A 14,321-nucleotide genomic window follows, 5' to 3' on the forward strand; every position below is an offset into this window, starting at 1 on the left:
TTTGGCGAGCCTTTTGTGGTAGGATGGGCATTGACTTGTCTTTTTCCTCGGCTTTCCATCCTCAGACTAATGGCCAGACCGAACAAACCAATCAGACCTTGGAAACATATCTGAGATGCTTTGTTTCTGCTGATCAGGATGACTGGGTGTCCTTTTTGCCTTTGGCTGAGTTCGCCCTTAATAATCGGGCCAGCTCGGCTACCTTGGTTTCGCCGTTTTTCTGCAACTCTGGGTTCCATCCTCGTTTCTCTTCAGGGCAGGTTGAGTCTTCGGACTGTCCTGGTGTGGATACTGTGGTGGACAGGTTGCAGCAGATTTGGACTCATGTAGTGGACAATTTGACTTTGTCCCAGGAGAAGGCTCAACGTTTCGCTAATCGCAGACGCTGTGTGGGTCCCCGACTTCGTGTTGGGGATTTGGTTTGGTTATCTTCTCGTCATATTCCTATGAAGGTTTCCTCTCCTAAGTTTAAACCTCGTTTCATTGGTCCGTATAGGATTTCTGAGGTTCTTAATCCTGTGTCTTTTCGTCTGACCCTTCCAGATTCTTTTTCCATACATAACGTATTCCATAGGTCATTGTTGCGGAGATACGTGGCACCTATGGTTCCATCTGTTGATCCTCCTGCCCCGGTTTTGGTGGAGGGGGAGTTGGAGTATATTGTGGAGAAGATTTTGGATTCTCGTGTTTCAAGATGGAAACTCCAGTATCTGGTTAAGTGGAAGGGTTATGCTCAGGAAGATAATTCCTGGGTCTTTGCCTCTGATGTCCATGCTCCCGATCTTGTTCGTGCCTTTCATATGGCTCATCCTGGTCGTCCTGGGGGCTCTGGTGAGGGTTCGGTGACCCCTCCTCAAGGGGGGGGTACTGTTGTGAATTCTGAGGCAGAGCTCCCTCCTGTGGTCACAAGTGGTACTTCGGCTGATTCTCTCTGTGAGCTTCCGTTGGTGGAGGAAAGTGGTACTGCGGCTTCTGAGTTTCCTTCCTCAGGTGATGTGGTGAAGTCTTTAGGTGCTGCTCTGTTTAACTCCACCTAGTGCTTTGATCCTGGCCTCCAGTCAATGTTCTAGTGTTGGACCTGTTTCCTCCTGGATCGTTCCTGTGGCCTGCTGCTCTGCATAGCTAAGTTCCGCTTTGCTATTTTGTTTGGTGTTTTTTTTCTGTCCAGCTTGTCTATTTGTTTTTTCCTGCTTGCTGGTAGCTCTGGGACGCAGAGGGTGTACCTCCGTGCCGTTAGTTCGGTACGGAGGGTCTTTTTGCCCCCTTTGCGTGTTTTTTGTAGGGTTTTGTGTTGACCGCAAAGTTACCTTTCCTATCCTCGCTCTGTTCAGAAAGTCGGGCCTCACTTTGCTAAATCTATTTCATCTCTACGTTTGTCTTTTCATCTTAACTCACAGTCATTATATGTGGGGGCTGCCTTTTCCTTTGGGGTATTTCTCTGAGGCAAGGTAGGCTTATTTTCTATCTTCAGGCTAGCTAGTTTCTCAGGCTGTGCCGAGTTGCATAGGGAGCGTTAGGCGCAATCCACGGCTGCCTCTAGTGTGGTTGGAGAGGATTAGGGATTGCGGTCAACAGAGTTCCCACATCTCAGAGCTCGTTCAATGTTTTTGGGTTATTGTCAGGTCACTGTGTGTGCTCTGACCTCTATGTCCATTGTGGTACTGAATTGCCTTATCATAACAGGGTTCCCTCTGGTGGCTGTGAGTGAAGCTGCTGCTTCTGAGGTTCCTTACACAGGTGACGTGGTTTATCCTTTGGTTGACTGCTCTATTTAATTCCTCTCAGATCGTTACTCCATGCCAGCTGTCAATGTTTTTGCATTGGCTCAGTTCGCTCCTGGATCTCTCTGGTGACCTGCCTTCTCCTGCAGAAGCTAAGTTCCTGATAGTCATTATTTGTTCATTGTTTTCTTGTCCAGCTGGTTTTCATGATTTTGTCTTGCTAGCTGGAAGCTCTGGGATGCAGAGTGGCATCTCCGCACCGTTAGTCGGTGCGGAGGTCTTTTTGCACACTCTGCGTGGTCTTTTGTAGGTTTTTGTGCTGATCGCAAAGTTACCTTTCCTATCCTCTGTCTATTTAGTAAGTCTGCCCTCCCTTTGCTGAAACCTGTTTCATTTCTGCGTTTGTGACTTTCATCTTTACTCACAGTCAATATATGTGGGGGGCTTCCTTTACCTTTGGGGAATTTCTCTGAGGCAAGGTAGGCTTTATTTTCTTTCTCTAGGGCTAGATAGTTCTTAGGCTGTGACGAGGCGCCTAGGTCTGGTCAGGAGCGCTCCACGGCTATTTCTAGTGTGTGTGATAGGATTAGGGCTTGCGGTCAGGAGAGCTCCCACATCCCAGAGCTCGTCCTGTATGAGGTTTAACTATCAGGTCATTCCAGGTGCTCCTAACCACCAGGTCATAACAGTACAGCTGGCCCAAAGTATTAATGCATCTCAATAGAGGGATAAGAGAACTTCTGAGACCATTTTTTTTTCTTTGCACTGTGTTTTGTCTTTCTTTTCCCCTAAACCTTTGGGTGGTTCAGGACACAGGTGTAGATATGGACATTCAAGGTCTGTCCTCTTGTATGAATCATCTCTCTGCAAGGGTACAAAACATTCTAGATTTTGTGGTTCAGAATCCTATGTTAGAGCCTAAAATTCCTATTCCCGACTTATTTTCTGGGGATAGATCTAGGTTCTTTAATTTCAAAAATAATTGTAAACTGTTTCTAGCTTTGAAACCCCGCTCCTCTGGTGACCCCGTTCAACAGGTAAAAATCATTATTTCTTTGTTGCGTGGTGACCCTCAGGACTGGGCATTTTCCCTTGCGCCAGGAGATCCGGCATTGCGTGATGTTGATGCGTTTTTTGTGGCGCTTGGATTGCTTTATGATGAACCAAATTCAGTGGATCAGGCAGAGAAAATCTTGCTGGCTTTGTGTCAGGGTCAGGGTGAAGCAGAGGTGTACTGTCAGAAGTTTAGAAAGTGGTCTGTGCTTACTCAGTGGAATGAATGTGCCCTGGTGGCAATTTTCAGAAAGGGTCTTTCTGAAGCCCTTAAGGATGTCATGGTGGGATTTCCCACGCCTGCTGGTCTGAATGAGTCTATGTCTTTGGCCATTCAGATCGATCGGCGCATGCGTGAGCGCAAAGCTCTGCACCATCTGGCGGTATTCTCTGAGCATAGGCCTGAGCCTATGCAGTGTGATAGGACTTTGACCAGAGCTGAACGGCAAGAACAAAGACGTCAGAATGGGCTGTGTTTTTACTGTGGTGAATCCACTCATGCTATCTCCGATTGTCCTAAGTGCACTAAGCGGTTCGCTAGGTCTGCCACCATTGGTACGGTACAGTCTAAATTTCTTTTGTCCGTTACTCTGATTTGCTCTCTGTTGTCCTATTCTGTAATGGCATTTGTGGATTCAGGCGCTGCCCTGAATTTGATGGACTTGGAGTTTGCCAGGCGATGTGGTTTTTTCTTGGAGCCCTTGCAGTATCCTATTCCATTGAGAGGAATTGATGCTACGCCTTTGGCCAAGAATAAACCTCAGTACTGGACTCAATTGACCATGTGCATGGCTCCTGCACATCAGGAGGATATTCGCTTTTTGGTGTTGCATAATCTGCATGATGTGGTCGTTTTGGGGTTGCCATGGCTACAGGTCCATAATCCAGTGTTAGATTGGAAATCTATGTCTGTGTCCGGCTGGGGTTGTCAGGGGGTACATGGTGATGTTCCATTGCTCTCAATTTCACCTTCCACTCCTTCTGAAGTCCCTGAGTTTTTATCAGATTACCGGGATGTATTTGAAGAGCCCAAATCCAGTGCCCTACCTCCCCATAGGGATTGCGATTGTGCTATTAATTTGATTCCTGGTAGTAAGTTTCCTAAGGGCCGTCTGTTTAATTTATCTGTGCCAGAGCACGCCGCTATGCGGAGTTATATAAAGGAATCCTTGGAGAAGGGTCATATTCGTCCGTCGTCGTTACCATTGGGAGCAGGGTTCTTTTTTGTGGCCAAGAAGGATGGTTCTTTGAGACCTTGTATTGATTACCGCATTCTTAATAAGATCACAGTCAAATTTCAGTACCCTTTGCCGCTGCTGTCTGATTTATTTGCTCGGATTAAGGGGGCTAGTTGGTTCACCAAGATAGATCTTCGTGGTGCGTATAATCTTGTTCAAATTAAACAGGGTGATGAATGGAAGACGGCATTTAATATGCCCGAGGGCCATTTTGAGTACCTGGTTATGCCATTCGGGCTTTCTAATGCTCCATCTGTGTTTCAGTCCTTTATGCATGACATCTTCCGAGAGTACCTGGATAGATTCATGATTGTATATTTGGATTACATTTTGGTCTTTTCGGATGATTGGGAATCTCATGTGAAGCAGGTCAGAATGGTGTTCCAGGTCCTTCGTGCGAATTCCTTGTTTGTGAAGGGGTCAAATTGTCTCTTTGGAGTTCAGAAGGTTTCATTTTTGGGTTACATTTTTTCCCCTTCTACTATCGAGATGGACCCTGTTAAAGTTCAGGCCATTTACGATTGGACTCAGCCGACATCTGTGAAGAGCTTGCAGAAGTTCCTGGGCTTTGCTAATTTTTATCGTCGCTTCATCGCTAACTTTTCCAGTGTTGCTAAGCCGTTGACTGATTTGACCAAGAAGGGTGCTGATGTGGTCAATTGGTCCTCTGCGGCTGTAGAGGCTTTTCAGGAGTTGAAGCGTCGTTTTGCTTCTGCCCCTGTGTTGTGCCAGCCAGATGTTTCGCTCCCTTTTCAGGTGGAGGTTGATGCTTCTGAAATTGGAGCAGGGGCTGTTTTGTCGCAAAGAAGTTCTGATTGCTCGGTGATGAAACCCTGTGCTAACTTTTCTAGAAAATTCTCACCTGCTGAACGCAATTATGATGTGGGCAATCGGGAGTTGTTGGCCATGAAGTGGGCATTCGAGGAGTGGCGACATTGGCTTGAAGGAGCTAAACATCGCGTGGTGGTATTGACGGATCACCAGAATTTAACTTATCTCGAGTCTGCCAAACGGTTGAATCCTAGACAGGCTCGATGGTTGCTCTTTTTCTCCCATTTTGATTTTGTGGTTTCATACCTTCCGGGATCTAAGAATGTGAAGGCTGACGCCCTGTCAAGGAGTTTTGTGCCTGACTCTCCGGGTGTTCCGGAGCCGGCGTGTATTCTTAAAGAAGGGGTAATTTTGTCTGCCATTTCCCCTGATTTGCGGTGTATGCTGCAAAAGTTTCAGGCTGATAGACCTGACCGTTGTCCTACGGAGAAACTGTTTGTCCCTGATAGATGGACTAGTAGAGTTATCTCTGAGATTCATTGTTCAGTATTGGCTGGTCATCCTGGAATCTTTGGTACCAGAGATTTGGTGGCTAGATCCTTTTGGTGGCCTTCTTTGTCACGGGATGTGCTTTCTTTTGTGCAGTCCTGTGGGACTTGTGCTCGGGCTAAGCCCTGCTGTTCTCGTGCCAGTGGGTTGCTTTTGCCCTTGCCAGTCCCGAAGAGGCCCTGGACGCATATTTCCATGGATTTTATTTCTGATCTCCCTGTTTCTCAAAAGATGTCGGTCATTTGGGTGGTTTGGGATCGCTTCTCTAAGATGGTCCATTTGGTACCCTTATCTAAACTGCCTTCCTCCTCTTATTGGGTGCCATTGTTTTTCCAGCATGTGGTTCGTTTGCATGGCATTCCAGAGAACATCGTCTCGGACAGAGGTTCCCAGTTTGTTTCGAGGTTTTGGCGGTCCTTTTGCGCTTAGATGGGCTTTGTTTTGTCTTTTTCTTCGGCTTTCCATCCTCAGACTAATGGCCAAACCGAACGAACTAATCAGACTTTGGAGACATATCTGAGATGCTTTGTTTCTGCTGATCAGGATGATTGGGTGTCTTTCTTGCCTTTGGCTGAGTTCACCCTTAATAATCGGGCCAGCTCGGCTACTTTAGTTTCTCCTTTTTTCTGTAATTCTGGTTTCCATCCTCGCTTCTCTTCAGGGCAGGTTGAGCCTTCGGACTGTCCTGGTGTGGATGCGGTGGTGGACAGGTTGCAGCAGGTTTTGACAATTTGACATTGTCCCAGGAGAAGGCTCAACGTTTTTCTAAACGCCGGCGCTGTGTTGGTCCCCGACTTCGTGTTGGGGATTTGGTTTGGTTGTCATCTCGTCACGTTCCTATGAAGGTTTCCTCTCCTAAGTTTAAGCCTCGTTTCATTGGACCATATAAGATTTCTGACGTTCTTAATCCTGTGTCATTTCGTTTGGATCTTCCAGCTTCCTTTGCCATCCATTATGTGTTCCATAGGTCGTTGTTGCGGAGATACGTGGCGTCTATGGTTCCCTCCTTTGATCCTCCTGCCCCGGTGTTGGTCGAGGGGGAGTTGGAGTATGTGGTAGAGAAGATTTTGGATTCTCGTGTTTCGAGACGGAAACTCCAGTACCTGGTCAAGTGGAAGGGTTATGGTCAGGAAGATAATTCCTGGGTTTTTGCCTCTGATGTTCATGCTGCCGATCTTGTTCTTGCCTTTCATTTGGCTCATCCTGATCGGCCTGGGGGCTCTGGTGAGGGTTCGGTGACCCCTCCTCAAGGGGGGGGTACTGTTGTGAATTCTGTTGTCGAACTCCCTCCTGTGGTCGTGAATGGTACTTCGGTGAGTTCTGTCTATGGGCTCCCTCTGGTGGCTGTGAGTGAAGCTGCTGCTTCTGAGGTTCCTTACACAGGTGACGTGGTTTATCCTTTGGTTGGCTGCTCTATTTAATTCCTCTCAGATCGTTACTCCATGCCAGCTGTCAATGTTTTTGCATTGGCTCAGTTCGCTCCTGGATCTCTCTGGTGACCTGCCTTCTCCTGCAGAAGCTAAGTTCCTGATAGTCATTATTTGTTCATTGTTTTCTTGTCCAACTGGTTTTCATGATTTTGTCTTGCTAGCTGGAAGCTCTGGGATGCAGAGTGGCCCCTCCGCACCGTGAGTCGGTGTGGAGGTCTTTTTTGCACACTCTGCGTGATCTTTTGTGGGTTTTTGTGCTGATCGCAAAGTTACCTTTCCTATCCTCTGTCTATTTAGTAAGTCTGGCCTCCCTTTGCTGAAACCTGTTTCATTTCTGCGTTTGTAACTTTCATCTTTACTCACAGTCAATATATGTGGGGGGCTTCCTTTACCTTTGGGGAATTTCTCTGAGGCAAGGTAGGCTTTATTTTCTTTCTCTAGGGCTAGATAGTTCTTAGGCTGTGACGAGGCGCCTAGGTCTGGTCAGGAGCGCTCCACGGCTATTTCTAGTGTGTGTGATAGGATTAGGGCTTGCGGTCAGCCGAGCTCCCACATCCCAGAGCTCGTCCTGTATGAGGTTTAACTATCAGGTCATTCCGGGTGCTCCTAACCACCAGGTCATAACAATAGTACACCATTTGAAAGGTAAACTTGTCCCCATCAGCAAGAAAATACACAAACAAACCACACATTCATGATTTGATCAATAAATACAGTTTAAACAATCATTTTCAGAAACTTGCAGAAAAAAACAATAACCTGCAGGTGGCACCACAACCTCAAGACATTTGTTTAGCCTCTACTTATCAAACCAAGATATTGTATTACCAGTCTACATATATAAATACCTCTCTGTGTTCGTCATCTCATTAAATACATTAACATTTGTTCAGCTTGATTTTCCTGAAATTGCCTGCGCCCCGACAACCAATGTGCGAAAATTTTGCACGGGCCCACTAGTTACTATTTATTTTTTTTCTTACTACAGGGTATTTGCTAATTTTGTTTTTATCTTGAGCTTTGTCTGTTTATGGTCAGAGAGTGAATGTTCACCTACACACTGCACTTATACCAGCACTACCGGCTCAATTTATTGGTTTTGCTTTAGTTTTTTGTACGAACAGTGGCGTGCCTCTTTCTTGGATGTTCATTTTGTCCCTCTAGCTTTCTACGGGCAGGTTTCTAAACCGTCGAGTCTGGATCCTGCTTTATCCCCACCTATAGTGAGATCTGATGACACACAGTGAGAACTACTAGAGATAGGGCCCATCCCAATTGGGTTCACCTTGTCGTGGTGGGACGGCTTTTACTCTTTTTTTATCACAATAGTGTCAGCTACGTTCCCTGTGTTATTTACATGTACAGTTACTACTTAGTTAGTACAGGGTACATCTGTGATGTAGGATTTCTATTTGCACTCAGGCATCGGCGCTCGGACTCTTACGGCGTCACAATCTCTAAAGTCAGGAAAAAGCCGCTCTGCTCCCCTCTGCTGCGGCAAATCTGTGCTTCTATGGAAGCTATTCATGGCCCTGTTGGTGGATACAGTAATAAGCCTTTTTTGTTACTATGTGTGTTGGCAATCCTCACCCTCACTCTGTAATGTCAGCTCTCTCTCATCCTGAAGGTCTAATCTGTTACTCCTGGGTGGGGCTAAAATAACTGCAAAGCTGCTGAAACGTCCTAAATGCTCCTATTTGGCCCTAACTAGTCTCTTGAGGTATCACACCGTCACAGTCTAGCACTTGATATTCTATGTGGCAGACATTTTCTGCAGGTTTTCTGTTTGATTTTGTCTTGCTGCTTATTTGCAGGTGTCTCAGTCTTTAAAGAGTGACATAGGAAAATGTGGGTCTCTCCATGCAGGTACAAGCCAGGGTCATGCCTCCCAATGCTAACTCCACACTGCCCATGACTGAGCATTTCATGCAGCCGCTCAGTTTGTTACCTCTTTATGCTCCGCATCAACCATTTAAGATTTCACTACTGCTTTTCAGTTGCATCCTCCCACATAATGCACTGTATCACACATTTCCAGTCTCTTACATCACACATGCAGCACATCACTGTCGCTCATGAGTTGCGGCATATACGTAAACACTTGGCATAGTAACTCCCATTGCATTACACGTAACAGCGCAAATAAACATCAACACGACATTAGCACAATGAAAAGTAACGTAGGTAACAATGTGGTATGTCCAATCAATATCACAGACCTGGAGTGTTCAGTGTGCACGGAGAGGAGGTGAGGCGTATAAGGCATAATGCAGCAATAGTTATGATATTTGTAATGGGGGAATATTTTCAGAACTCACACAGATGCATTAGTTTTGAGCCATTCATGGATTAGGTCACAGACTCTTCTGATGTTTCCTGTCTGACAGATATTCTCCACACATAGGAATATTATCGCCATTTATAGCAATCATCAACCTCTCTCCATCTCTTAGTAATATTGGCACTTCCATGCATGCAGATTGATCTTCGACATTTTGGAATGAACCTCAATGCTACAGTTTGGACGAAAGATTTTTCTTGCTCCACAACAGCCTTCTTGAGGCACCTTGCTAGTGATCGCTTACTCACTCCCACTTCTAGCTATCTGTAGTGCTGATATTTCTCCTGAACAACCTTCTCCTGTGCAGGACAATTTTCACCCATGGTGAGGACTGCTGACACGATGAGGACATTATGTAGAGTACAGACCAAACGTTTGGACACACCTTCTCATCTAAAGATTTTTCTGTATTTTCATGACTATGAAAATTGTACATTCACACTGAAGGCATCAAAACTATGAATTAACGCATGTGGAATTACGTACTTAACAAAAAAGTGTGAAACAACTGAAAATATGTCTTATATTCTAGGTTGTTCACAGTAGCCACCTTTTGCTTTGATGACTGCTTTGCACACTCTTGGCATTCTCTTGATGAGCTTCAAGAGGTAGTCACCGGAAATGGTCTTCCAGCAATCTTGAAGGAGTTCCCAGAGATGCTTAGCACTTGTTGACCCTTTTGCCTTCACTCTGCGGTCCAGCTCACCCCAAACCATCTCGATTGGGTTCAGGTCTGGTGACTGTGGAGGCCAGGTCATCTGGCGTAGCACCCATCACTCTCCTTCTTGGTCAAATAGCCCTTACACAGCCTGGAGGTGTTTAGGGTTATTGTCGTGTTGAAAAAGAAATGATGGTCCAACTAAACGCAAACCGGATGGAATAGCATGCTGCTGCAAGATGCTGTGGTAGCCATGCTGGTTCAGTATGCCTTCAATTTTGAATAAATCCCCAACAGTGTCACCAGCAAAGCCCCCCCCCCCCACCATCACACCTCCTCCTCCATGCTTCACGGTGGGAACCAGGCATGTAGAGTCCATCCGTTCACCTTTTCTGCATCGCACAAAGACACGGTGGTTGGAACCAAAGATCTCAAATTTGGACTCATCAGACCAAAGCACAGATTTCCACTGGTCTAATGTCCATTCCTTGTGTTCTTTAGCCCAAACAAGTCTCTTCTGCTTGTTGCCTTAGCAGTGGTTTCCTAGCAGCTATTTTACCATGAAGGCCTGCTGCACAAAGTCTCCTCTTAACAGTTGTTGTAGAGATGTGTCTGCTGCTAGAACTCTGTGTGGCATTGACCTGGTCTCTAATCTGAGCTGCTGTTAACCTGCGATTTCTGAGGCTGGTGACTCGGAAAAACGTATCCTCAGAAGCAGAGGTGACTCTTGGTCTTCCTTTCCTGGGGTGATCCTCATGTGAGCCAGTTTCTTTGTAGCGCTTGATGGTTTTTGCAACTGCACTTGGGGACACTTTCATCAAAGTTTTCCCAATTTTTCGGACTGACTGACCTTCACTTCTTAAAGTAATGATGGTCACTCGTTTTTCTTTACTTAGCTGCTTTTTTCTTGCCATAATACAAATTCTAACAGTCTATTCAGTAGGACTATCAGCTGTGTATCCACCAGACTTCTGCACAACACAACTGATGGTCCCAACCCCATTTATAAGGCAAGAAATCCCACTTATTAAACCTGACAGGGCACACCTGTGAAGTGAAGACCATTCCTGGTGACTACCTCTTGTAGCTCATCAAGAGAATGCCAAGAGTGTGCAAAGCAGTCATCAAAGCAAAAGGTGGCTACTTTGAAGAACCTAGAATATAAGACATATTTTCAGTTATTTCACACTTTTTTGTTAAGTATATAATTCCACATGTGATAATTCATAGTTTTGATGCCTTCAGTGTGAATGTACAATTTTCATAGTCATGAAAACACAGAAAAATCTTTAAATGAGAAGGCGTGTCCAAACTTTTGGTCTGTACTATATAATGTACCTCAGACTTCATGAAGAGTCATATAGAAGGGAAAGCATAGCATGGGTTCCTTATGTCATTTGTCACAGGCACCAGGATTAAAGTGTGACACCATGTTCCAAAATTGGGCCAAAAATATTGGAGCAAATTATTGGCGCACGCTACACCAACCATTGAGAGTCCATAAGATGAACACGATGAATCATCCATTATGAACCACTGTGATAACTTGTGATGAGGTTACATTGTCTGCCCCTTAGATGTTATATCCAAGCATTTTCTCTTCCAGCTCTGCTGTCAGGCCCTGGACCTGAACATCACGTCCGATGCTTTTGATGATCAATATATCAATTGTGAAAATAAAATGGAAGATGAAATGGCAAAAATTCTAAAAGAAGAAAGAAAGTACAAAGAGTTTGACTTAATGTGGAGAGAAGCAACCAAAAACTGGAGCAGAGGCAAACTAAATCTCCCGAGCTCCTTTAAGGATGAATACGGGGTGGCGGTGGTGTTGTACACAATGGAGTCCCCGTACCCCATCTACAAGCAGCTGAATGATAACATCGCCAAGGCTGGACAGTCCCGGGATTATTACATGCAACATTTCCACTTTAAAGCTCTTCACTTCTATCTGACCCGAGCGTTACAGGTGCTGAGCGGGGGCTGTGCCAAGCGTCTCACGGTCTTCAGGGGCAGCACACAGAGTTACACCGTGTCTTCGGAGCTCCGATTCGGGCACTTCACAACCTCATCTCTCGATAAAGATATTGCTGCAACCTCTGGGACAAAGTCCTTCTTCACCATCTCCACCTGCTTTGGTGTAAACATTGCTGATCTCTCAGAGTTTGAAGAACAAGAAATCTTAATTCCGGGGGCAGAAAAATTTAGCAACGTAACAAAAATGGGAAACTCTTATGTTCTGGAAAGTTCTGGCAAAATGTGTAGCTACTTCAACTGTGCATACCTAGGAGGTGAGTGTGGGCTCCTGATATGACAATATCAACTTCGGGTGATATTACAGCTCAGTCCGATATATCTGAATGGGACTGAACTGAGCTGCAATTTCAGGCACAGGTCTATGGAGGAGGAGGACAGAAGTCTCTATGGATGGGACGTGGGTGTTCGGAGGGGAGAGATACATCTGAATGAGGCAACGGAGTCTGGAGAAGATAGAGTCTGGAGAGGACATAGGTCTCTGGAGGGGACAAAAATCTATGGAGGGGCAGGAGTGTCTGAAATGGACAGATGTGACTAGAAGGGACAGAAGATTCTGGAATGAACATAGGAGGTTATGAGAAGTGGGGAGTCTTGAGGGGACAAAGGTGTTTGAAGGAGGACAGAGATAGCTGGAGGAGACAGAGGGATTTAGTGAAGCCTGATGTATCTGGGGGTCATATGGGGGTGTCTGGAATGGACTGAGGGATCTGAAAGGAGAACAGAGAAGGACGGAGGAGGACAATGCAGAGACAGATGAACTCGACAGAGACTTAGAAATTTAGAGAGGAACTTGGGAGTCTGAAGAAGAAGAAGGAGAAGTGTGAATGAGACAAAGGGGTTTATAGATGACAGATGGTTCTGAAGGAGTCAGGAGGTTTTAGAGAGGACAGAGGTGACTTGGTGGAGGGAACAGAAGGGTTCAGGATCGAAAGAGGAACAGAATGGTCTGGGAAAGGGAACGAAGGGTCTGAAAGAGGCTCAGTGGTCGGAGAAGACTTGAAACTAGGAAATATGGAGGAGTTTATAAGGGACAAATGAGTCTGGAGAAGACGGAGAGATCTAGAGGGTGACAGAGGTGGACCTCTTGGAAGTAAAGAGGAGTCTGATGGATACAAAGGAGTTTGGATGAGACAGGGAATTTTGGAGGGGACTGAGGAATCTTGAGGGTGATGGGGATGTCTTGAGGTTACAGAAGCACAGGTTGAAGGAAACATCTATACGGGACAGGGGAATTTGAAAGAAATGGAGGAAAGACAGGATGAATATCTGTTAGCCAAACAGCCTTCTGCCCATGGCTACTGAAGATAAAAGAAATAAAGGAGACCTCGGAGTAGCAGAGAATCTTCCGGCCATGTGATAGGGACTGTGCATCCATCCTTTGTCATTATAGTCTATTTGTTATAGGAAAAAGCAAGTAGCAAAATATTTCTCATTTGATTAATAACCACGATCTAATGATGCACTGATTACTGTCATGTTATTTCCCATGAAAAATTAAAAAATATTCTCTCTGTTGTTCTAGGAGAAAAAATGCAAACGCCTTTGTGTCGCTCGGGTAAGAGAAATACCGAAGGGCGCGGGTGGGTTGGGTGGAGCGACTGTTGCTCGATGTGTGTGGGGTTTTATAGAGAAGTTATTGTGTTCTCCTCCCCATGTAATGGTGCAGTAGAGCGCCTCACAGTGGCTGTGCCTGTAGTTACAAATGCCTGAGCTATATCATTCTCAGAAAAGTTAACTTTGAAAAGTTTGTTAACTCCTTAATGATCGTCAATAGCTTTTTACGGCAGACATTAAAATACAATATTCCACAGTGCTGACTTTTTTGATGTCCACACTGTAGAATAAGATCAGACTACAACAACTACGGAAACCTTTATTTCCCTCCTGTCAGCTTACAATCAGGGCAAAGGAGAAAGTAATGATAGGAAAAAAGGCCAATTCCCAGCAGTCACCGCCCCACTAACAGGAAGCAGCCGGCGGTGCTCTCCCCGCAGATTTCCTCCCCGTTCTCTCACACTTTTTTCTTCTCACATTTGTGAGAAGAAAGACAGAAACCCGAAGGGAAAAAAGCCAAAGTGTTAACATTTCCTGTATTAAAAACATAAATAGCAAACATAAATAATAGCTGATTTGTATGTGCTTTCTTGTAATGATAACAGGTGGCAGGGCTAGAGATATGGTTACACCTAGTGCCGGGGTTAGAGCTAGGGATAGGGTTATGGCTAGTGCCGGGGTTAGAGCTAGGGATAGGGTTATGGATAGTGCCGGGGTTAGAGCTAGGGATAGGGTTATGGATAGTGCGGGGGTTAGAGCTAGGGATAGGGTTATGGATAGTGCGGGGGTTAGAGCTAGGGATAGGGTTATGGCTAGTGCCGGGATAAGAGCTAGGGATAGGATTATGGATAGTGCCAGGGTTAGAGCTAGGGATAGGGTTATGGCTAGTGCCGGGGTTAGAGCTAGGGATAGGGTTATGGATAGTGCTGGGGTTAGAGCTAGGGATAGGGTTATGGCTAGTGCCGGGATAAG

General features: G+C 45.6%; 1 protein-coding gene across 1 annotated transcript in view; it reads left to right on the forward strand.

Annotated features, from left to right (window-relative positions):
- LOC138671405 (ecto-ADP-ribosyltransferase 5-like) overlaps positions 1-14,321 on the forward strand; it is a 70,689-nt gene that overhangs the window by 44,390 nt on the left and 11,978 nt on the right. Inside the window, exons 3-4 of the mRNA XM_069759548.1 lie at positions 11,368-12,049; positions 13,318-13,350. Of these exons, the coding sequence (XP_069615649.1) occupies positions 11,368-12,049; positions 13,318-13,350 (715 nt within the window). The remainder of the gene's footprint in view (positions 1-11,367; positions 12,050-13,317; positions 13,351-14,321) is intronic.

The sequence above is a fragment of the Ranitomeya imitator genome, chromosome 3, assembly GCF_032444005.1.
Source record: "Ranitomeya imitator isolate aRanImi1 chromosome 3, aRanImi1.pri, whole genome shotgun sequence".
In the NCBI taxonomy this organism is placed as follows: Eukaryota; Metazoa; Chordata; class Amphibia; order Anura; family Dendrobatidae; genus Ranitomeya; species Ranitomeya imitator.